Source organism: Lissotriton vulgaris, chromosome 7 (assembly GCF_964263255.1).
Source record: "Lissotriton vulgaris chromosome 7, aLisVul1.2, whole genome shotgun sequence".
Lineage (NCBI taxonomy): Eukaryota > Metazoa > Chordata > Amphibia > Caudata > Salamandridae > Lissotriton > Lissotriton vulgaris.
The window spans coordinates 1,475,161,671-1,475,188,162 of record NC_141695.1 but is presented as its reverse complement, the minus strand read 5'-3'; the positions used below and the strand labels follow the sequence as shown (position 1 = coordinate 1,475,188,162).

Here is a 26,492-nt window from a genome sequence, read left to right as displayed (position 1 = left end):
TCTTATATGGCGTTTTTACTTTATTCCAGTTTGATTCCTGCATGTTTTTACTTTATTCCAGTTTGATTCCTGCATAAATACTTATCAAAGTGGCTTTAAGTTTAGCCTGACCGCTTTAGTGTCAAGCTACCAAAAGGTAAAGCTCAGTTTAATTTAGTGACTATGGTGTTTCACCCAGACAAGGATTAGGTTATTGCTTGAGAAGGGTTTTCACCCCTCCCTCACTCAAAAAATAAAAATTCTTACTAGTATCAGCTAGGAAAATACATTTTGTATTGTTCCTTAATATGTAGAAGAATGGAGATTATCTAAATTTAAGCAGGTCTGGTTCCAAGGAGGCACTGCGCAACCAGTATCTTGAACAATTGACTGTGTAGTGGCAAGGAGGTCAAAGGTCCTAAATGGATCCTGCAGCTCATAATTGTGGATTCCTTCCGGTAAAACAATTGCTTCTTGGATAGGAATTATGTCAAAACACATAAGATCATCCTGCAGCTCTTGCAAGCCTTCAGACAGAGGTCTACCCATAGTAGCGATTAGTGAATCATGCAGGCTAATTCCACAGTGGCCACCCATATCCTCACACACCAGACCAAAAAACTTCTATTCAAGGAAACTTCTGCCACACACCTACAAAATAAAATAAAATAAAATATACAGGCTTTGGCCTACACAATGTACATCTAGCAAGAAATGACAAAACTCCCTAGATAAAACCTCACAAGTCAAAACTTAAACAAGCCAACAAGAGGCAGTCATGAATTATTATTTTTTATGAGATCACAAAGTAGTCGAAAGATCTTTTGTTGTCTGAGTACCAACCACTACTTATGGTGGAAGAGAGTCTCGTGGGACTGCAAAAGGTTTTCAACACTGGCTGAAGGTCGTTTAGTAATCTATGGTGTTCTTAAAACACTTAGTGTCTTTTGTTATGCCCTTTTTAGATCGCTGTTGTGGAAGCATTGCATCTGTAGGCCCTGCACAACAAAGAGCAGCTTAGCAAGTCATTCCGGTTAGGAGCTTCACACCAACAAAGAAGAAATAGTAAAAAGCAGGGTATTCCCAAAAAGGATTCTTAAACAAAAATGCTACAAGAAAGGCTTGCCATTACATGACTGTTTGGTCCCTAGTAATACTCACGTTTTTCATTGGCAGCATCTGCAGAGTCCCTGCTCCTACATCAATCTTGAAGTTTTTCAGTTCTGACATAGTAAAGCTACAGGTTAGCTTACCCCAAATATATATGAAGTACAGACTTCTGAACACTAAGACTAAGGTATATCGTAGATTTCAAGTCATTTCAAGCCAAAAGATGAATAGCTACATGAAACAGGGGCACACTACCACGAACTGAAAAAGTAAAAAAGCAAGAGAAAAAATACAGAAGATTCCGAACGTAGATGCTTAAAAAATAGATTGTGCACACATATAATGAATAGTTTAGGGTTCACGTATCTGCTTCAAGTTCCGGCTACGTCTTCAGACTGTGACAAGGAACTGGCGTAAAGAGGTTTGCATGAATCAAGACCTTCATAGCGTAGCAAGCTATTAGTTATACACCTTCTGTGATTAATGTTGCTTCACAGTAGAGCAGAGTGGAATTTGGAATATTTTATATTGCATGTCAACTGGTGGGCAGGGAAGCAGATAAGTCCTTGCTCCTGCTGGGGCATCCTCTTACTACTCCATTCACTTGGAGCATACGTGAAACCTGAAATAATAATGAAGCATCCTACAAGTAAGTACTGTTAAGTCCTACTGCCAGACCTGTCTGAGAAAAGTGCTTACTACTGAAATGAGATGCTAGCGCTTTTGCACAACATACAGTCTCAGATGAAGTCTAGCATGAGAGGGTAAAAGATCAAGAGACCTCCTTAAGTTATGAAGGAGACAAATTGCAGCATGAAGAAGCCGCCTATTAAAGGGAACAGATTCATGAAGAAACCATAGCCCTTGGGTGCCGCTCCACTGTGCTGCAGGAGTGACAAGGCATGGAGCAAAAAAGTGGCAGTTTTCCTTTCTCCCAAATGTGCCCATGTTGTCGGCACCCTTTCTGTGGACTTGAGCCAGTGAGGGTGCCACAATGAGCGTCATCAAAAAGTCCAGCCTAGCAGCATGATCCAGCACATCAAAGCATTTGATAAGCACCAAGATGAGGAAGTGGTGTCGCAGACAATGCAATTTGAATACAAATGTGTATACAGAAGGCAATGGTCTAGTTTCTTTAAAAATATATATATATTTTATCCCCCCCATGTTTGCAGACATCAGGTGAGCCAACAGAAAACATAGCCAGCAGGCGTTATAGTCAGTGAATCTTTCATTGAAAACAGGAAGCTACTTCCGCCGCCCCCCCCCTTGCTCTGTGACCGTGCATTACACCATTTAATCACAACTTGCCCCAATGAAGCGTGGTGAGAGGGGAAAGAGGAGCAGGTAGGGGCTTGCAGGGATCAGAATACGGATTCTAATGTTTTGCCCTGTTGAGATCAGCATAAAGCCATAAGATTTAAAATAAAAATACAAATCTGGGGCAATGTATGTGCTCTCGCCTCCAAGGCCAGGGCCCAAAAAAAAAAAAAAATTGGTGCGTGTCAGACACAGGGATGCTCATATCTGGCTGTTTACATCTTTTGCACTTGGATATGGGGCACACATCCATGTCAGAGCAGTCTTCAGTGGGTCATTGATCGGTTTAAGGAAAAAACATTTAAGTTGCTGGCTTCCTTCATATGGTACAGCAACACTAGGCGCACCGTTATTTTTGCAACATATGCCTGCTCCCAAGTTGCATTTACATAACCAAAGCTTTCACAAGTGTATGCCTTTTTTGTGTGGACCAAGCATGCACATACAACACCATTTTTTGATCTCCAATGTAGAGTTAGAGTACTTTGCTGTACTACTGATAGGACTGTAATAATGACCCGAATCTACCTTCCACTGGAACATAGTGGGAAACTGAAACCACACTGGAACAGGACCTAGTGTTTTGGTCCACGTGGACCTAGAGTCTAGGCAGTAAACCCACACAAAATAGGAAAAAACCGGCAATAACGTCGCTGTGCTTGATCACAACACTCACCTGTTACTGTGCTTGGACTTTTCTCGGTCCTTCTCCTTGTCTTTCTTGTGCTCCTTGTGCCGGTGTTCTTTGTCCTTGTGTTTGTCTTTGTGTTTGTGAGTATCTGCAATCAAAGACCACAAGGATTAAAAATAAAACCAGTGGTCATGGCTTGATGCTCAAGCCACCATTTTATACATTTGTACTCCATTCCAGAGAATAGGGAGATAGTCTGTGCTTATTTGACTCCTAGGGAGGGGGGCCTTCCCCTGCTCGACACTAAACATAAGCCCCCATCACTCTTCTGTTTTCAACACGTCTTCTGGACACTTCGGTGTCACAAAGTCCATTTCACCGATTCCTTGCAGGCAAAGATTGTCTACTCTACAATATACAACGCCAACACCATTTTTGGGCGTCAGAGTGTGGGGAGCAGCTTTCAGGTGTATTTAAAAAAAAAAAAAAAAAGAATACATTTCTGCACTGGGAACAGGGGTATTTCCTTTATCCCATTAACAGTATGAGAGAAGCAACATTTGAATACAACACATACACAAAAAGGGGAACATCATAGCAGTGAAGTGAACCCTAGCAGAAAGACATAGTAGGTGGAATTAACACAGAGCTAACGTTTATAAAGCGCACACTACGTGGAAGAGTGTCTAAGCATTGGTCCCATTCAACAAACCGAGTAGGCTTCAGTTTTTGTCTGATGCGAACTGGAGAAGTTACTAGACTTCTGTCAGCCAGTAGGAACTGTAGAGTAATGGTGTCTAAACTGAGAAAGGAAAACCTCTCTGTAGGAAGATGAAATTTGAGTTTTGTAAGACCTGTTTGGTCCAAGGCTTCCGACTGGGAACAGAAGCTTTAAGTTTGTCGATTAGGTATGGGATCAATGTAGTCCGGGAATTTTTAGGTAAAACATCAGATTCCTGAAATTAGGCTGCCTGTAGCAACCAAATGAGGATCTGTCAATAGTAGAAATGTCACAGCATTTACTCAAACCGAAAACAAGTCTTATGACTGCATTCGGAGCTCTCTGAAGTTGATTAATATACAAGGAGTCCATGTAATCAGTTGTCATCAACAGCCGGATCTTTAATGGACAGAACCAGCAAAATGATCGTGGGGGTTGAGCATTAAGTCGCGTCACGTGCAACCCACAAAGGGCAGGAGGCAACAGATCACCATAACCTGGAATCAACTGCCATACGCAGGTTACACCCTACGCAGGCGACACCCTACGCAGGCAAACAGTTATAATTGTCAGAGCAATCTATCAGGCGATTGGCTAAACGTGCAATCCTCACACTGTCAAACAAGCTAAATGGAGATCCTAGTGTCAATAGGTCCCCACTACACTAAGCCTTCAATAAGGGGACACTGATGTGTACCGAACAGTATTTTCTCACAATTTAATTCTACTTCACGGGAAGAAAAATAAAGCAGAGGTAGCAACACACCTCAGTGAGTCAGGCTATGTAGGGTTTAAATAGGATTTTTCGAGAAATTTGAAATACATAGGATCCTGAAACCCAGTGGGATCTTGCTAACCAAGCTCTGGCTTCTACAGTACTTCTTTTTGATTGGATGACTTTCATTCTTGCACTACTCGTATTGAAATAGGAATGTGCAAGTGAACTGAGAATAGAAGGTATAGAGGCTGTAGTCCAGTGGAAGGACGAACGAGATTGACAAGTAAGTCACTGAATAAGGAAACTAATGCTAAGCTTTGGGCTGGATCAAAGGCCACTAGTTTTTTATGGTACTGCTCCAGTAGCCTTTCGCCTACCAGACAGCTAAAAATAAATTTCTAAATAGCACTTGAATGGTTGACAAGAGTTAACCCAAAGCAGGTATATGTGTTTTTATTATGGTTTAAAACAAAACATAGTCTAACAAGATAACTACAGCTGGTTCTAGACCCAGCCTAAAAATAGAATTTAAATAGATTTGCAATTAAAAAGTGGGGTTGGCGGGGGCAAGTAGGTTGGATAAGTTCAAAATATTAGTGGCAGACGCCAACAAGAGACAATTTGTGCGTTTTCTGGAAATAATTCAAAACATAATATCTAGGGTTAAGGAAAGGGCTGTATGAATAAAGGTGGTGAGCAGATATTAGTTAAGGCAGTCATTGGCTGGCATGTAGTTTATAAAATTTAACTTTCATGGTAATGTGCATATTCATATCTGTGTTGCTGTCATGGACTTAAAAAAAGAATGGGACAATGGGCCTAGTACATGTTTCACACTTGCCACTGTCAGACTTAAGAACTAAATGCACAATGGCAATGCTGTAAAGAGCTGTTTAACTAAACGTTGCCCTCCCCCAGCTTGATTCAGCACATATAGAAATACAATACCCAGCACCCTCCTCATGTAAAAGGCCCTAAAGACAGTCCTACAATGGGGAGCACATTGTGATCAACTGGTATTTGGCTCATGAATGCCAAGTTTCCCAGGTCCATGCACGGTGTGCTGCTCCAGTTCAGGTTTTTTTCTATTGAATTCTATTGAGACGTTTAGTCTCGTTTTAGAATGGGTTAAATAAGACTACAAGTTCTAAAATTTAAAGAGAAACCTGGACTGGAGCAGCAGATCATGAACAGACCTGGGAAACTTGGCAGATGTGCTGGCTTGGCCTTCAAAATGTAATGGCAGCTTTGATTACTCAGTCTGCTAAGTTGGGCCAGGCCCCTAGGCAGCACAATCTAAAGAGCCTGTGATGCTAGTTAACATTTCTAGTGGAAAATGAGCCTTAAAGAACCATGGCTTTGAGGGAAGTAAGGCTTCCCAGTAGAGAGGTCACGTCCAACATTCCAGACTCTAACACAATCAAAATTGAACAGCATGTTCCTTGTTCATGCAACCTGAAGCTAAGAGTGAATGTTCTTCCCTCCCTTGCCAAATGCCTTTTCATAATACACTAATGTACTGTATTGCAGCAATAGTTGCATCAGAGGGTTTTAACACCTTGTAGCCTAGCCACAAACTAGGCCCTTAGCACCACTGAGCGGATATGGCGACGCAAATTAACACCTCTGCTTTGAGGAAGCTACTTTCACTCTAGATAGTAGCACTAAGGATATTGGAGATCACGGGCAAGGCCAATTCCACTCAACAGTAACTAAGCTTATCGGGCTGAATGATGAACTGTGCATGCTGACAAAGTGTCAGAGCACTTTTCAGGCATTCCATCCGAAAACTGAAGACAAGCCTTAGAGTAGTGAAATTTGAAAATAAGACACCCTGACGGGATGTCGGCTGAACCCCAAGCAACCAAAACAGGCAACTGCCTGAAATCTTGTACAGTTGGCACGGGTGGTGGGGCTTGACAAAAGATACTCTACCAACTACAAAATACATTCAATAACCGTTGATATGAATTTCTGAATTCGTGGTTTTGGAATTTGATTCCAGGTTTTGAGGATCACTTCACAAGTGATAGTCTTAAAAATAGTTTAGTTCCACACAGTCCGTATAACACTGGTTTTACTTACACGACGACAAGGGAGGAAAAAATAAATATCTGGAAATGGATGGGTAAGCGTAAAAAAAAAAAAAAAGCAGACCATCATTAACTAGGTAGAAGAGACGTGAAATAACTTACAAAAATAGCTACTCATGAAAGTCACTTGCACTCTCAGCACACAAGAGGAACTGCCAGCACATTAAACAAGAATTACAATGCCAACAAATCTAGTTTATAACTGAAAGTGCCTCTTCAGTTAATGAGGAGTTTAGGCACTCAAAGTTATCAAGCATAAATTAGTCCACCCGCGACTAGTTTTTAAATTTTCCCTTTTACCCATTACAGTGAAATGAAACTCCACATTTAAAAGGGCTTTCGCACAGGGTAAAAAAAAGTGCAATCCAAGCACTCTTTCAGCAGAATGGATCTGCCTGATCAAAATCATTTGTATCAACATTTGGGTGAAGTTAAAATCTATCTCAGTAGCACTTCCTCAAGCTCCTTTTTTGATGAACATAAGATGGCTATGCTGTCACGCCTGACCTAAAAAAAGACTAAGGATAATGAAGATATTATTAAACTGAACACAACGTATGACAATGTGAAGCCCATGCCTATTTGGAAGTAGGATGCACATACTGGAGAAGATAAAAAGCTCCATAAAGAAGCTACAAATATTTGTGATAAGTATCGCTGACATACCCCCACAAACAAAGCACTGCTAAACAAATTACAAATTTTAAGTATGCAAGTGACGAAGAGTAGCGTTTTAAATTTGCAAAAAATAAAAATTCGTCTTGGACAAAAGCGAGTGGGCCAAACCTAGAGAAGAGAGTGGTAAGCAATAAATGCTATTTTAGCTTGACCATTATTTTTAAATCCACATCTCCATGAAACAGTACGTAAATGTAATGACTTAAGTTAAAAAGTCGACCCATGTTGGCCATTCCACTGTAATCTTAATCAAGCCCTAATCCCAAATATAGGCAACAATTAGCAAGACATCATGTAGAGAACATCTTTCAACAAGAGCATAACAAGCCATCAGCACAATAAAGGGTATGGCACAAACTAGAACTCCGTGCTCTCAAAAGCAGTAACCACTAAGACTATATATCCACCTCATCAATATAACACTTTCGGGGGAAAGACCATCACGGCCCAGCCCAAAACAGCAAAGAAGTGCCACATAGCTGGCAACATCAGGCGTAGACCAACCATGGGACAATCTACTGATGCAAAATATTTCCAAGCCAAATTCAAAGGTTTTGTCATTGTCTGAAGGATTGCACTACACAAGTCCAGTTCTCTGTTTTAGGCTAGCTTTTATCTCCAGCAAGATGTAAAGAAAAATTAATTATCAAACGTTCAGGAACGTTACTTTCATTAAAAGACAAAAATAGTCATTAGAGATACAATGCAGAGTTGGAGACGTTCTTGTGTTAAAGATTAATGACCTTACCCAGAATCAACTTTCTACAGACAGTGAGAATTACCGATTTAATGTAATTACCGGCAGCTGCTGCCTACAAAAGCAAAACAAGACAGTTCACCTAAATAAGATTTACAAATCGTTGCCTAATGTGAGCATTCAAGCTGCAGAACCTGAATCTCTGCTTGTTATGCAAGTAAGCCAGCTTACATGCATTATCAAGGACCGAGAACTCGTGTTCCGGCACATTAGGGCTCAAGCACGTAGAGCCATTCATCTGTTCAGCAATAAAGAAAATGTTACTTAAAAAAAAAAAAAACACGAGAAGAGACAAGGAACTACCGACTTAAGTTTACACCCTACCCACAACTACCACAGTTAAGTAAAATAATATTGCGGGGGTCATTTCCAAAAGCTTAAAAGGATCTTCAAAATTAATCTTTACCCCCAGCCCAAGCTCTTTCTCTAGGATACTAGGAACGGCAATGAACTCATGTTCTCTTCACGTTTTGGGGCAATCTACCGCAAAGATTAGATCTGCAAGATATTGAATTATCATAAGTTCTGAGTTCACAAGCAACAATCTTCGAAATACAAGACAGCTCAGGAAATTAGCTACAGGGTATGCTGTAAAGAAGATTGAGACTGCTTCTCTTGCTCAAGATGTCAAAACTAAACTAGAGCCTCACTACTCCATTGAGGTCCAAGGGACATGAAGACCCACTGGGGTCAGAAGTTCTTCCAAAGCTACCCATGTGAAGCTGCCCATCTACTTAATTGATAGCTGAATACTCAAGTGAAAACTGAGTCTTCACAAGCCAAAGAAATTTTTCTGATTACTCCACAAACCCTATTCAGGTTCTACAGCCCTCAAATCCATCAGGGTTGGCTCTCAATGACACAGTGGAAAGGGTCATGAGACACAAGTCAATCATGAGTCTGCCAGAAGCTCTGCTTTGTAAAATCAACATGCGTGGGGGCCCACTTTGCTTTGGGAATTTAAGAGAATACCACAATGACAGAAGCTTTAGATCTTACTCAAACTCACTTTGGCAAGCATTGTCTACTCAAATTCAACCTCCTTACCTAATTCTTCACTGTCTTCAACTCCTAAAAAAGGGGCAAATGGTACCGGGCCACCATCAAGATCCCAAGCGACTGAAGTATCAAATACGTGGGACATCTTGCTTAATACTATGCAACGAACTGTTGACACTCTGCATTTCCAATCGGACAAAATGGACCTACACCTAACCCTACTCGACACCTTGGCTGTCTTTGTCGGGCGGATAGATGACAAACTTGGACAACTAAACTCGCTAATCGGCAGAGCTCAGCAGGAGGCAAAGCTGGTATGCAGTTGCGGTCCTGTAATTGACAAACTTGCAGCACTTCCAGAAATTGTATCCTGTTTAATAGAAGGGCTACCTAAAGAGACAACTACAAGGCCCCGGAGCACTAATCCGGCCGAAACAGCCGTCCATGCAGCACCAACAGGAGGGTCAACTACATCAAGTACCTCTGAAAACGTCTTATTGGGGTCACCAGCTGGGTCTCTGGCGCCGAAACCGGCCCACACGTCAACTTGTTCCACTCCTCCTGTAAAGGTCAACAAATCCCCCCTCAATGCGAAAGGGCGGCGACAATTGAAAAGGAAAGGCCGCAAAAAACAAACACTAACAAGCATACCAGAAGTTTATCCACTCTTTCAGCCAAAGAAAAGACCTGAGCAGCAGGACATGGGTTCTAACACATCAAGCAACCTTGGAAGAGACAAAACCTTCTACAGGCCCCAGACTTTCCACCAACGTAGTACATGTGTCAGTAAGCACAGTAGTCTCCACGTTGGAGGATGGCAGTGTCTCACTTGGAGGGGACATCGGGAAGCAGAACACGGTGGACAAGTATGTCCTTAACAAAGTAATAGAGGGGAGCATCCTCAATCCGCTTCGAATATCTGAGCCTGAAGCAATACAGGTAAATCAGACCATGGATCTTGCACGGGATGATCCAATCATGTCTCCATGTGAAAGGTCCCGCCCCCAAGAACTGACCGAACCACAGCTCCCGAGCCCCCAAACTAAGCTCTCTTCTACTATAGTAAGCATCACCGCAGCTCCTTCTGTGCCTGTTTCAATAACCTTCCCCTCTGGAGACAGTTCCATTGTAACATTGCCTCAGTGTGACTACAATAATTTAAGAACTCAAGGCCCTAACATTCAGTTAACTGCTCTGTCGCATGTTCCGAACAAGTTCCCGACTAGCATCATCATTTTCACTCCTGAGTACCAATCAAAGGGCCGATTCGATATCTTAAACAGAGGGAATCTACTACGACTACTCAGCACCATACCAGCGCTAAAAGACTAATCTTCAGCAGACCTGCTATCTATAGAATTTATAAGAAGTGATAGGTTGGATGGGAACGAGGCGACAAAAGCCACATGGATTTCGTCTGAAATCGCTAATAAAATCATCGAAGAGCAAGGTCTCCTTAAAATATGGGGGATTAGCACAGCCGTCCACCACGATACTGGATATCCGTTGCCCTTGCTCGAGAGGCCCAAGCAGCTACCACCCAAATCAACTCCAACGACAAGGTCTGTGCTGAGGGGCGCATTGGGTTGCTCTCCTACAGTAGTTCAGGCAACATCTGCGGAGAATATTTCAAGGCCTACCAACATGAATCGCACGATTGAACATCGGCTCTTCAGAATAAGTAATACAACAATGGTTTCCCAATGACAAGGATATCCAACAAAGACGGAAATGTCCATAGAAGCATCACACCTAGAACTATGCTCGTGGAACATAAACGGGCTTAACAACAAAGTAGCGGACACTGATTTCATACAATACGTGAAAACATTTGACATCATCCTTCTCCAGGAAACATGGCTGGAAGAGCCGGTACAACTAGAGGGTTATACCGGTTACCATTCTGCAGCAACAAGGAAAAGCAAGTTTGGTCGGTTGTCAGGAGGTCTAGCAACCTACCTCAAAATATCAACCATTGGTAGCGCACGGGCTTTAAGCAATAATTCCTCGTCTACAAATACAGTAGAGATATCACTTAACTTTGGGGGCATAAAGAAATATATCCAGCTGACCAACACTTCTATTAACCCCAAAAATAAGAGTCCTGTGGGGAAACTTTTAATGGACCATTTACATCACGTTATCACTACTCAAACATCAACAAACTTAATTCTGTCTGGAGACCTTAATCAATGCATCTTAGGGTCTTCTGCAAACAGTGATATTCAAGCCCAGTCGTACCATTGGAATATACCAACTCAATCATTTAGTAGCCAATGTAAAACATCCAAGCTAGCAAAATCACTATTGGAAGATCTGGAACATATGGGCCTAAGGGCTCTAAATGGTAGATTTCCTTAAGATTCACCATCTGTGGCCTCATTTATCTTAGGTAAAACAACCTCTACTATCGACTACACTCTAGTCTCCCTTTCATTGTTCCATCATATATTAAGCTTCAACTTAGGGGACAAGGGTGATAGCGATCATGGCCTCAAGAAGTCATCCTAGGAGCCCTTCCTCAGGCCATACTCTCAAACCCAACAGGACTGCTGGACAGTCACACCATAAATCATAAACGAATTAAAACTTCGGTAGCAAATACTGTGGAGGTACTTCAAGCTGCAAAAAGGCAATTGAACAACTTAGACTATCCTTCGGGCAATACAGTAGCAGGTGGGGAAAAATTCACGACTGAGTTTGCAAACAATTATTTAACAACTGTACGGCACTTCCCACCATCTGCATCTGGTATTGCAAGGAAGATCTCAGGCACCCAGAAACTGGCCATGAAATCCCACCAAAAAAATGATTAACAAATCTTTAAGACTGTTAAAGAAAAGCCCGGGTGACGGAACACTTCTAGCGCTGCTTCGTAAGCATCGTGCTGATCTCAAAAAGCTGAAATGGGGAATCAAAAGAACCAATGATGAGGATTTCTGGGCAAAACTCTATTTTGCTTCCAAGGATAATAACAGCGCCCAATTTTGGTCTACTATCAACAAAATGTTAAATCCAAGAAGTAATGGCATAACATCTTATATAACCAAATCGTCTTGGGAATCTTTTCTTGACGAACATTTCAATCTACAGGTCGCAAAAACAAGCAAGCCCCAGGTTCAGCTAGAGAGCCGATCACTTCAAACAGTTATATCATGTGAAGATGTCAAACCTGAACCTTCTGCGGTCCTAATCAGGAAATTAATCTCCAAAGGCAGGAAAGACGGCGCAGCCGGGCCTAATGGAATTCCGCCGGCCCTCTTTAAACTTGAACTAGAATATTGGGCTGACACACTGACCCTCCTCTTTATGTCTGTCAATAATTCGGGGTGCTTGCCTGCCTCATGGAGGGGCTCAAACATTTCACCGATTTACAAGGCAGGGGATAGAATACTCCCAAAAAACTATCGCCTGATTGCACTCCAAGACATTGAGGCTAAATATTTTGCGGGCCTTCTATTGACCCAGCTCGAAGAATGGGCAACAAACCATAGCCTAATACCATCTAGCCAAACGGGATTCTGCAGAGACACCGGAACAACAACAAATCTGGTGGCTATTTCATTACTCATCGATAAGGCAAGAGCGACCAAACAGGCTCTTCATCTCTGCTTTGTGAACTTTAAGGCGGCCTTCGATAATGTTAACAGAGGAATCCTTTGGCGAAAATTGGCCTCCTGGGGGATTCCCTCGTCATTATTAAGCCTCCTGATTGAATTGCACACTGACACGTGGGTCCAGGTAAAGCTTGGAAATGGCTCGCACCTCTCTAGGCGTATTCCAACTACAAAAGGCCTAAAGCAGGGGTGTGTGCTAGCTCCTACCCTCTTCAATCTATTTACAGCTGACCTGCCACCCACACTAGAGGCTTGCAATTCCCACGCCCCCCGGTTAGGGGGAAAAGCATTATCCAGCATATCTTATGCTGATGACGTGGTCCTGGTCAGCCACACAAAAGTGGGCCTTCAAACCCTGATTAACACGCTCCATGGGTACGCCGACGACAATCTATTAGAAGTCAACATCAACAAAACCTAAGTGTTGTCCATAACTATGAACAAAACGTTGCACACTTGGTCCCTTGGCACAAAAGTAATTTCTAACTGCTCAGAAAATAAATACCTTGGGATCATAGTTGATAAAGGTGGCCGCTACCAAAATCAATTAGAAGCCATTAAGAGGAAGGGGATGCTCATAACCATGACACTGAAACAGCTAAAGTCCAACTTGAGTGGTGAGACTCTATTGCCACTGCTTCGAGTGGCGAAAACTAAAATAGAGTCATCAATCACGTATGGCAGTGAGGCCCTAAGAGGTACTGATGCAAAACTTCTAAATATAACTATATCAAAGGCCTACAGACTTCTCTTTCATTTGCCATCCTATTCCTCACAAGCTCAGATTAGTTTAGAATTTGGTCTGACGAGCCAAATGCTTGCACGTAGAGGGTCATATATAAAGTGTTGGCACAAAATAAAGAGTTCACCGGAAAACTCCTTGAATCAACAGCTCTGGCAATACCTGACCAACTCCTCTGGAACACCGGCGAAAAAATACTTAGAGGAGTCCCTGAGTACTACAGGTCTAAAAGAGCTATGGGAGATTCCTTTATCGCATGTACAATTTAAGCATGCAGTGAACAAGAGCTTAAAAAGACATTCTCATGTGGAGGACAAAGCCACCTTTTCTCACAGGCGCCATGTCTGGATGACTCTGTGGACATACAAAACACCGGGGCTCCAAGCATATTTTGGTCTGGGATATGGCTGGAAAACAAAAAGAAGCCTTTTTAAAATATAGGTTGGGGATCCTACCTGCCATTCCATATCTACCACCGTGGCTGAGAACGAACTATGGGACTAGATGCCGGCTGTGCGCAATAGGAGTCGAAGACTTAGAACATTTACTATGCACTTGCTCGAGGCTGAACGAGGAGAGAGCAGCCCTGTTAAAAACAGCCTTTAACGAACTAAGTATCCGCTCACGCAGACAAGCAGTTCTTGCTTGTTTTGATCCTGGTCTTCCACCGCTAAATGGGAAGCTGGTGAAATTTCTGATACTAGCAGAACGAAAATTACAATGCCAGGCAGTCGGCTAAAGAGGAAATATCGGGCTGTGACCAGCTGCTATGAACAATTTGCCACTCACGTTTATTGATTTTAGTAATGTTACTTTTAAACAAAAATTTCTCGCTTTTACATTTTCCTTTTTAAATTCTACTTGTGGAGATTATTTCAATGTATTTTTTTGTAATGGTTTTAATTAACCTAAACAATAAAAGTTACTTACACTTTGGCAAGCATTATGGAAATCACAACAGACATTAACATAGGCAAATATTAGACTTCTAGAACTGTACCCTCATCTGCATGTATGGCACCTCCACTCTGACTAGCTGAGATGAGCGCACCCTTTGCAGAATCGATACATGTTCTTGAGCAGGCCACTGAGCATTTTTGCAGTGTCCCCTCATATCAACCCTGACATTGACATGCCTGACGAAGAGCTAAAATCTGGAGTTTTTATACCCAATTTCACTTCAGAAAAGACAAAAGACCTTTTCACTGCCAAAGCCAATCACAACCCGTGCACGAAGTAGTGTGCAAGTGTTTGACAACAGTTAAATGCAAAACGCAGCCAGTGCACAACTGCTGAATGGATACAAAAGCTGAATGATAGCAGTGGTAATTTTTAATGTTAACTCCGACATGAACTTCATCTACTCAAGCATTTCCAAAATGTTAGTCCTCATAACCATCACAATATAAGAATTCATGAAATGTCAAATTAGGGATTGTTAACTAATGTTTGGTATCCGACCTCGAGCAATGGATCAAAAGGCATACCAGTCTCAGGTCAACGCGGAGACATTTAAAACAGTCGAGCACAGGCAGTTTATACAGGAGAACAGTCAAGTGAACTTGGAAACAGCCTGAACATGTGCACCTCAGGCAACAGTTTACGTGAAGTCCCACCAGCGTTGTAGAGGGCTTAACGGCAGTCAAGGCATTGAAGGAGAGAAAAGAAAAACTGCAGTTAGGAGGGTTAAATAAAAAGGTCTTTTATAAAGGCTGTGCTCATCAGTTAATTTATGGGCAAGTACTTTGAAGGCTAAAAGAAGTCAAAACACCCTGGCTCTTGAATGACAACCGTAGAAAATGGTTTCAAAAGTCCTAATGACTTCTGAGGCGCATTGTATACAGACGGTAGAATGTATGTATGTATGCATGTTACGGCACTGCTCAACGGACATTAGCAATGCCAAGAGGTCTGCCCAAATCGATTTTTTCTCCTGTTTTTACAAACATTTCCAATAGGCATTAGAAGAGTAACTGTACTAAAATATAAAAACAAACCTGGAATGCATGTTTCCAAAAACACAAGCAACATTTTTTACAGTGTAGAAATAAATCAATTACAATATAGCAGCAACAAAGGCAAAGCGTTGCCTACCAATACTGACCAACTTATCGGAAGGGATGTGTCAACAGCAAAATGCTTTCACTCACAGTTAGCATTCAAAGGTTTAAGCAGGAGGCCTCATTACCCATGCTTTAGGCTGCGTTGAGAGGAATTGAATCGTGAATGACACTTCAGACCAATAGATGATGAGCCTCACTGAAAGCCACGTATACTTTTTTTTGTTTTATTTTTATTAAAATCGAGAGGCTGGCTACAAAGTGGTCTCTAGGCCAGCCCTAATAGGACTCTAGTGAGTGGAAAGCCACATCTTCAGTTCTTTACAAAGGATTTCATAAACTTCTGATCGAGTGGACAGAGGAATGCTATTCGTGTTTTACTGCAAGAAAAGAGAAAGCTCCTACCTACTATCCTGATTTTCTTGATGGTCTTTGTCGTAGGTGGTTGGAGGGGGGGGGGGGGAGAAGAGATATAGTAACAGGAGGTTTTGAATACAAATGTAACAGTATTAGTGAGAGTCCGATGAGCGATACAAATAGCATTAAATAAGGAGATCTTGACCACTGGTAAACTGTAGAGGATAAGCAACCATCAAGAACAACGTACGCAGCCACATCTTACACAACCTGAAGCAGATGTGTAAGAAGGAATCCTAAATACACTGAACTATTGTTTTATAACAGGCAGAAGGTAAATTATGAAAAACTTCACAGATTGTGAAGATAAAGTAGTTTCTTGTTCATTGAAAATTTGGAATGTTTCTCAAGAGAGGAAAAAAGTTGAAAGGAAATTAGAAGCCGAATGGGCATAAACAAGGGCGGGCCATGACCACTAAATCGTAGACTACACAGACTGCAATGGCCCAAAATTAGGACCTTTGTTCGATCTTAATTTTGTCCGAGACAGTGGGCCTTCATCCAGTTGACAGATAATACAGATAGTGGTTAGAGTAGTTCCTAAAAAGCCTTTAAAGGAGAGGTGTATGCAGCGTATGGACCGTAGAGTGCATTCAAAAGAGTGGATTCAAAAGAGTGGAATATGGCGGTCACTGGTGGTAAATAAAGACTGAATTGAGTGGGGCTCATGGATTGGTATGGGGCACAGACACCATGAGATCTCAGGCAGAAAAGTTTCACTGCACTGGATTGATAGGCGAAAGAGGGACCATTCCCGATCCATCAGAGAAAATATTAACTCATGCCAACGCAGAGCCTTGGATGCCAGTAGCAGTCAAGAGTGATCGATGGCCCTGAAGATAGACAATATCTAAAAACCCCACCGAGTTCAAATAGTAACTGTGCTCAGCTCCCTCCTTCCTTGATCCAAATCGGGGGACAATTATCAGTAATTGCTAAAACTACTTCTGTTCCTTGCTGGAAATCGAATACTTTCCTACACAAGATTTAAGTAGGAACTGGTTTCATATAAAGACCTGAACTGGTTATTGGCTTCAATGGGCAGAGGCGAAATGGGTCTAAAGTAACTCAGGCCACTGGGGTATATAGAAGGCTTTTTCAAAAGAACACTGCAAAAGCAAATAGGTCCTGCCTTTAGGAAAGTCTGGGGTAACCAATGCTTTATGCAATGCTGAATAGCATCTATACAAAGCAATGCTTTTTGGTTAGTGCTGTTCTGTATAGGGGGGGTGTGTGTGCGCGCATATCATAAAAAATACACGCATAATTTTCATTTATTTATCATAGACCAAACTATGATGGTGCCCACCAACAAATATATATATATAACTTTTTTTTCTTTTTATGTACAAGTAATTTTGTGGAGGATTGACAGCAATTTGTTACCTGACACTCCCCCCCCCCCCCCCCCCCCCCAAAAAATATATTATATAAAACACACAAACACTGCAGAAGTGGGGAGGGGCGCAACTGAGGAGAGTGGGGGAGCAGGTTGGGGAAAGCAAGAGAGGTGAGCTATGGTTGCAAGGGGAATGGGGGCATGAAGGAGTACAAAATCAGGCAGTGGAGAAGCTTACAAGGGAGATAGCAACACAGAGTGCAAGGTGAATCGGAGCAAACAGACGAGGCAGATGAATGCATAGCGGGGATGGCACACAAGTAAAGACTATGCTACAGGGTCGGAACAGACAAGGTGGACAAGACCAGCCATTAATACGATAGGAGCAAACTAGTGACAATGCCAAGCAATAATGGCACACAATGGGTAGGCTTTAAATTTGTTGTCCATTGACAAAAAGTAATATTTTCAACCAGAGTTTTTGTACTGTCTGGTAGGCTCGACCTTTCAAACACCAACTATTGCAATTTTCTATTCCATGTAGGGAACGTGGAAGAAAGAGTGCAAAGACTTGTAAGGACAGGTGCTCAGCCAGGTAACAATGTATAAAGCACTTGAGAGAATGGATAAGAAAAACTATGATCCAAATCGGCCAGGAATGTCAAAAAAGAAGACTGAAATCTGGTAAAATGTTGGGACCCTGTCAGAGTGAATGGATTAAAAGGAGATTTTGGAAGCAATTTTCAACAGAAGAAAGAAAGTAAAAATCACACACAAAGCACCCACAACAGAAGCCTTTCGGAAAAAAGAGAAGTGACAGACTATTCAACATCAAAGAGTTTAAATGAAAATATATATATTAAAAACACAGAATTGCAAAGACTTTGTTAAATTAATTCTTGGAATTCTCCATTTTGTTTACATAGTACGAGTGAGCATATTCTATTAGTTTAATGGCTCTATATTTGCATCTTGACTACTGCAGTTAGAGCACAATTAGCACTAAGGATTTACAAAAGTGTTTCTCAGTATCCAGTTTTCCATTAAACCTAAGACAGAATGGGCTCAGTTTAGGATGAACCACCCCTACTAGGTTCAGCAGTCTGATCTGAGATGCCATTTCACCATTTTTAATGGCTGATATGTGAAAGAAAAGTAATTAGAAAATGGTGGCAAACTGGTACAACAGGTAACAGCTCAAGATTTTAGACCAGCATCTGGGTTGAATTGTAATGTTATTCGCGGTAAGTGAAAGGCAGCGGGCCAGTAATCCATGCAAGGGTGACTCCAAAAAGATTAGCTTATGTGCTGGACTTGAATATTAAATGTAAGATGCGACAGAGTGAAAAAAAAAAATCGGATCAAGAATAGGACCTGCAATATGGTTAAGGTTGGCAGCAAACCGTACGAGTCCAAGCACTGGTTAAGAGTTCAGATGGGAAGAGCCCATAAGGTGGGCTCAACTCATGGAAAACCAGCATCTCTCATATGGTATATTGAGATCTGCCAGCAACGAGCCAAAATACCAGTACCATGTGGATGTTATGCCAATTTTAAAAAGCAAAATTTCCTTGAAGATTAACAAAGGCCATAGGAACCTGGAGTCATTTAAAACATCAATCAATAAAAGTATGTTAAAAAAAAGTCATAACCATAAAAACACCGCTTACATATGAAGTGCATCTTAAATTATCAGAATAAATTTAAGAAGATCCTCAAGGAACGAGCAAAGTAAACTAATTTAATTTTGACAGACCCAATTAGAAATCGACCAACTGCATTACAAGTCATGCTGCAGATAACATTTAAAGAATTAGGAAGGCTGGTCTACATTTATTAAACACTCCTTGATGAGTTACGGAAAAGCCGTCAAAGTTTTAGTTCTGTCTTGCTACACAATTTTACATTAAAGTGCAATCAATGCCTTTGGAGAGAAGAGGTCCTGAGGAATCCGTAAAACGTGGATTCAGAATAATAACTTAAGAGCTGGGTATTAATAATTAACCGAGCAACTCTGAGCTTGGAGAGAGTGAACATTCAAAGCTATACAGCTAAGAGCAGAAAGGTAGGTTTTACATTTAACCTAGGGCATTGGCTAGCTCGTGACTTGGTTCTTTCAATACTCAAAAAGGCCATGAACGTGCTAGGATTATTCAAAGTGCCTAGCGGCTTGCTTCGGATTCAAAGAGAGAAGACGCTCCCAAGGGTAAATCAATCTGGTAATAGTCCGGGTTCTGGATCTCTAAGCATGGCCTGATCTAAAATGCGCTGCAGAGCTTACCTAAACAGGAATAACTAAACCCAACAGACAAGTTACACAACATATAGGTTTCATATGCCTTTCACTGCCTAACTCAACCTGGGATCTGCATCTTGAAATGTGTTCTTAGTTTAAGTTAAGAGACTCTCATAGATTTGGCTTTGCAATGTGCTCCAAGTCATGAGGTTTAGATAGAACTCTCGTCCTACTAAGTCACGAGAACCAGTTGCTGCGTAGCCAACGTAATCGAGAAGAAAGAAGCTCATTAAGGGCCAGTGCCGTCAACAAACCTACATCCGTGATGCCACAATTAAACAGTGACCGTTATTTGTTCTATTGCGCACTCCGCTTTGCAAAGTTGAAGCAAACAACTCCCGGAGGGTAAACCTAGTGTTTAGGCTAATTGTGTGTCAATGCAAGTCACTAGCTAAGAACAAAACAGAATAGGTAAAAAACAGTAGGTATTCGCAACATCTACTTACATACATTAAGCCCCAAAACCAAAAGTCAAAACACCACGCTTTGAATTCGGAAGCCAGAACTTAACTGTGGCTTATGTGGAGAAAAAAACTCATCTTTTTACTGAAGGGACACAATTCAGTTGTAATATTGGCTTTAGTATGAGAAAAACACATGATTGTTTAATAAGCAAACATTAGTATGGGACAACCTAGCAGTATCCTGCGACAATCTAGCTCTATCCTGCAGGTCAATATAATATCTATCGAAGAGTACATAGATACTGTAGTTGCAGTCAGACCAAGATGCACATAGAACCTTACAATTATATAGTAGGACAATATTTTTCTTAAAGTATCGGTCGATAATTAGCAAAACATGCCCTTTTACATTGGTCTAGAAGGGTCAGTCAATGTTTCATTCAAGTATGCCTCTAGAATTTGATTAAATAGATGGGGCTTGCTGCCACAGGGATGGAAAAAGATGGGTGTGACCATTTCGTGACAGAGAAAACTTTGACACTACAAAAGTCTTAAAGCCTCATCAAGACTTACCCCAAAGCAATAAAAATGTAAAAATTTAAATATCAATAATTAGTAGTGTTAATAAGTATTTGCACAGCTCACAGTCATTAGTATGTCCGATTTAATTGCTGCCCACCTGTTGTACTGAGAAAAAGCCAAGATACCGAAGGTAAACCAAGTGCAGAGAGAGAAGATTATCTGCCTCAAAAGCCGCAGGGTAATGCCGTGGGAGTCCCTGGTCAAGGAGAAGTACCAGTAACACTTAAGAGCAAAGCCTGGTGTCTACACTATGCAACCACTACTGTCATTACAGACCGTAAGGGCTCCAGGGCAGGTACTGAACTCTCCATCTGAGGTAGAGCCATTAGAAAACAAGCCCTGGGAAAAACCAACATTTTTAGAGACCAAAAATGAATATGCCAAGTAGCTAGAGCACACCACCAGGTGCAATACAAGCAAATTTCTGCCAAATCAGCCCAGTGGAGGAAAAGGTTTCTTGTTTCGGTGCTGCAAAGCCATAGACCATGCTTTGCGGTTTAGCCCCAGGAAGGCTAGTGTCCAAGGACACCAAACCAGTCTAACACCCCCCCCAGCCTCCTCCAGGCAATGCTGTGGAAGGCGGGGCATCTAGCACCCCAGAGGGAGACTAACTTCATTTCACCCAACCACCTAACACTCCCCATCAACCATCCACTAATCACCCCAGGGAGTACTAAGGAAGCACTGCATGGATCACTTGCCTCAAGCTTCTTAAGAGAGACAAAGCCCCAAGAGCATTGCGGTGTGCCTCCCATGCTCGATGTGCCAGGGTACCGTAGAACCATGTGCCGGACGTATGCCGGCCAGGTTGTGCAAGCTTGGGCTCCTTGTTGGGCGCCTTGCTTCAATACCCTGGATGCCTGATAGAAGAGGCAGTGAAACAGAGGTAAAACGTATTTTTTTTAATTTCATTATGTCATAGCAGGTTTAGCAAAGCAAGGAAAATAGAGAAATTCTGTGAGCTGAGCAGCAGTGTAGTAGCATACTAGCAGGAATACACATGTCAATCTTTGGCCAGAAGACTATAGAATTTGGTTTCTCTCTGCAATACACCACATAGATATTTCAGCTATGTGAATCCTTACTTTATGACGGAATATACCTTTTGGACCTCTATTTGAGTGCAGAGTTATCTTTTTTTTTAATGTAATGTAATGTACACAGTGGATCTTTTGGTCGAGTGTGTGTTGGCACTCCAGGTAGTAGGGTGCTGGGTATCCAACTAGCACCAAACCCAAATTATTTCAAGTGTTGGGTAGATACTATTCCACACATACAAAGAGGTGCGATTGCAAACTTCTACCAACCTTACTGCAGTGACAGATGTGCCAAACAGTACCAACTCAACCTGCTTTATGGCAACCGTCATATGAATTAGTTAAGGCGATCTATTTTAAGAGCAGACTGTACTGTCAAGTCGCTGTTTCAAGTTATGCACTATAGTGTCAGCAAAATATGCCAGGGTTGTGAAAGGTGTAAAGCTGAAGAAAGATCCCAACATGGTCACTGCCAGACCACAGGCCACTAGAACCTGTTGGGTGATGACATGAACGCAACATAAGACATTTTACTGCGAGTGTGCTCGCTGGTCTTCCTGAAAGAATGAAAAGTCTAAAGACAATTCCGTACATATCAAAAGAGATAGCACCGACATCAAAGCAGGAGGGACTCTAAAAAAGGAGCTGCAGCTAGGGGAGCTCAGGAAGGGCCTAAATGCAGGGACACTGGTATTATGCAGCAGCAAAAGGCTAGAGGGTGGTCTGCTGAAGTGTCTGTTTGCAGTACACAGCCCCCACCACCCCCTCAGCCTGTGTAGACTACACCGAGCCCCCTCCTGGGTGACCACGCGGCTCCCAGTCGCCTCCTGCAGACAGGCAGCAGGCCGCCATGCTCCCCGGCCACACCGGACTGCTAACCTTCAACCTGGACATTAAGGCCATGGTCTACAGCGGGCCCCCGGGCAGCTACTTCGGCTACTCCGTGGACTTCCACCTGCCTGACCGGAACACGTAAGGGAGGAAAGGCTGTGCGCGGCTGAGGTAAAGTGATATGTGAACATGAGCGCGGTGGGAGCGTGTGAGGATACGCCACGCAAATCCCCTGTCCGTGCACGCACATGGTTGGTCTCCCTTCGCTACCAAAAGCCACAACAATACTCGCCAAGGAAAATCCGCGTATGCGCTGCATTTGCTAGGAGAGACCTAAAAATATGTAACACACCTAAAACGCTTGTCCTTATGGATTCCATTCATTACAGCTAGCCAAACCGGATTTCAAACAGAGTTACCCCTGCGAACCTCCTTATAGTACACCATCTTCTTGTAGAACTCCCTGTCAGGTGGCTAGGAGGAAGGCCGCCTAGATCTACTGTGAAATCATCTACAGGTTCAGATTACCACTCGAACTTCATAGGCTCATTTTCCCAGTGGACTCATTCATTCACAGTCCCTTTTACTGACTGCTGCATCAAGTGCCTACATACTGTATACATTAACACCAGACTGTGGATATCACGTACGATAAATGCTAGTACTCCAGATAAGGATTCACGTAATATCCTGAAAAAACAAGTATCCCAACAACTACAATTTTAACCGTCCCTTGACTAGGATTTTAGCGGTCTCTTTTGCTCACATTTTCAGGTGCTTCCTACAGTATTCAGAAAGATTTACACGCTTTTCTCTTGGGTCAGAAGATTCCCTTGATGACAAAAGCAGTTGAAGGAAGGTTCATCGTTAAAGAAAGCAACTAACTGCTTCCAACATATGGCGCAGAGTGACCAACCCAAGAAGTCTACCACGGTCAACATCTCTACAAAGAGAAAGATTTTTCATGGATGGGAAGGGGCAGGAGGAAACCTGTGTGTTGGCGAAAGAAACTTCAGTGTACAGCGGCAGATCCTACAATTGTATGAATGTATGTGAAATGCCTGCTAAAAGGCCATGGAAAGAATCAGTACTGCAGCAGCACACCAGTGATCCTTGCACTACACCTACTAGCCCCTTCTATAAAACAGGCTCAGTCCCTCTCCTGCAGTAACCTGATGGAGTAATTCGGCACCCGACACAAGGGGGCCAAATTCCAGCAGGTTTAATGTAAGAGGGTGGTGGGGGAACAAATCTTAGGCCCCTACTTTAAGTACAGGGCTAAATTCTGATACTTGTAGGGAGCAGAAATACGAGTTGTGTGACTAAACGCCCAATCCAAGTAAAAGACCGTAAAAATAAATAATTTCATAATTTTTAAAGGAACAACGTGCTTAATTTGGGGTGTTAACTACAGATTGTGTGAGTTATGCCCCATATGCAAGGTAGAGCGTAGTACAACGTCCAATGTACACCTCTATACTTCAAAGTGTCAGGAGGACTGCATACTGTCAGCAAGCAGTTGTCTGTAGGAGAATCATCTAAAGCAAATTTCTGCAAGATCAATAGGTAAAAGACGTTCCTACATTATAACCCCAAGCATGATTTTTTTCTCCACTTAACTAGCACTGAAAACAAAGAATGCTTTTTAGGCTGGCAAATTCCTTTCGTGTCAGGTGCACAAACAGACTTCTTTAGCTGTTCCCCTACAGGTATGCATTCTTTAAGGACAAGTCTCCGCCCCTCCAGGATCCGTCATACAGGTCTCATATTCCACCACACTGCACAGTCTTCGTGTAAAGACACAATGCAATTTATGCTTGGTGAGCTGTGCTCTAACCGGTGTATTTACATCACCACTTCCAACTGTGGCAAAATACTGCTTCTACTCCACCTCTTAGAACAGTCTACTCAAATCCAGAACAGAACTTTTTTATAAAGAACTTCTTTCATAGCTTGTGACCATCACTACTTTAAGACTGCCATCATTGTCACATCACAAGGGACTGCCCAATGTGATGGTATCACGTTTGACAACCATGGAAGGCTGAGTTAGCGTTCCCAATTCGCAATCTGCAGCTCAAAGTCATTATCTCACTGAGCTATCATGCAACAGCAACAATAAACGTGGACAACTTAGAAAATCAAGAATAGTGGATGGCAACTGATTTACCACTGTTTCAACTGCATAATTTTTACTTCATAACAAGCATAAAACCAAAAACAAGTAGTATGACTGCAAGATTAAACACTGCAAGAAAGACAAAAAAAACTAACTGGAGAAGAAGAAAAAACCCAACCACCCCCACAATATACACAAGCGGCATTACCCACCCCAGAAACCTACATGTGATCAAGGCTCCACGGAGCCGAAACATTATGGCGGAAGCAATGAAAATAAAATAATTTGGCATCAAATACCTTGGTTGGTGCCTGTTCCTGTTTGCAGCTGAGAAGAAAGGCTTCAGCGCGAGGGAGACGGAGTTATTGTATAATTATATCTATTACACACACACACACAGTGGATGTCTTTCACCGATACATGCTGCACTGCACCACGTATAAAGTGTGAACGCCCAGAAGTCGAGGAATTCCCTACCATAGATATTGCAGTTTTTCGCCACAATACCAAAGTTAACCACAGACTTCACAACTACTGGTACCAGCAACCACTCAGGATAGACTCCTGGGCATCAAAAAGTCACATCCCACCACCGCCAACCCGAAATGATGATACCTTACCCATCTATGAAGCGCTCCCTACCAGAGGATCTTGACACAGGGACCTACCACTCTCCTGCTCCGCTAACAGAACACTGCCCCTGAAGTGGTCCATCAAATTGTGGATAAAGTATTCATTAACACCCCATTTCCTAACAATACTCTGTCGACCATGAATCGTGGATACTCTACTTAAATATTCGCAAAACCATATGCAAGTGCAACTTAAAAAACGCCATTCCCATATTAGTAAGGCGGCCTACCAAAAATAACACTGGATAAAGAAATTGCTGATATAATATTCTTCTAAACTGGGAAACTACAGAAACATTGTTAGTCTAATGAATCTAGCTGACAAAAAGTCAAATAAGTGAAAACAACAGCAGGGCTAGAAGAGCACGAATTACTACCAGGGTGCCTTGATGACTTATTAGCTCAGCTGTTGATTTTCCATTCGGTCCTCAAACTGGCGTGAAAGATTAATGTACAGTTTCAGCAGCAACCATGTGTCAAACCGAGCTAATGATAGCGCGACTTGTGCAAAGAAGAACGCAAGTAAGAATAATAAAGGCAGCAGCCATTCTTGTGCATTTTGCACACAACCCACCTTTCCACACACAAAATAGGGGCATTAAGCTTATAATATATATATTTTTTTAAATATAATCTATCCACACTTTTAAAAACTTTTGCCACTGTGTATTGTATGTGCTTTTCTATCTGGCTACGACCCAAATCAAGAAATGTGCCTTTAATGTGTAACAACCATATGAAAATCAGACCATGCTTTTTGTGTTTACTGTATTTGCAGCCATTAGTCAATTTCGATCCCATTTCATGCAGTTTGCATCTTAACTGCAATTACAAATTGTGTGGTAATACTAGGCCTTCCAGCACAACACTTTTTGTAAGGTAGAGCCTGGCCGAATTGGTGCACAGAAAAATACCACATAAAAAGGCCACGTGGCACTACCACGTGACCCCCGAGCCATGTTACTGAACTGAATGAGCAGGTTACACCCCACTTAATAAACATAGAAGAAAGCAGTATCCGTATTAAACCAAGCTACAATGGGCCACTTGTTTTGAATGTGACCGGCAGGTCCTTAAAGACGGCTTCAAAAGCAAACAATAAGAGCTAGTTATTTCACACACTAACTCGGTGCCTAAGAGGTCTGCCAGGGCAGCCTGCTAAATTACGATGTTCACTCTAGATGCGCAGTTCCTTCCTCCGATAATAAAAACTAGGAAAAGTAGGCCTGAGGGAGCATTTTCTGACTTTATTTAGCCGATGCCTTTTTACAAATGCAGATGGGAACAGACGTATACACGGAAACCTATTCCCTTACAGCTCCTAAGAGACCCACCCCTGGAGCTACAGAGTAGGCCTGCGTATCCCTGCTCCCACCATGTAAACAAATTACAAGCTTCTAGGAACTAATC

The 26,492-nt window shown here is 42.2% G+C and overlaps 1 protein-coding gene across 2 annotated transcripts in view; it reads right to left on the bottom strand.

The window, feature by feature from the left end:
- Nucleotides 1-26,492, bottom strand: part of TOP1 (DNA topoisomerase I) — a 232,704-nt gene that overhangs the window by 182,708 nt on the left and 23,504 nt on the right. For both annotated transcript variants that reach the window (XM_086932270.1, XM_086932271.1), the window contains exon 3: nt 3,086-3,188. In XM_086932270.1, the coding sequence (XP_086788396.1) occupies nt 3,086-3,188 (103 nt within the window). The remainder of the gene's footprint in view (nt 1-3,085; nt 3,189-26,492) is intronic.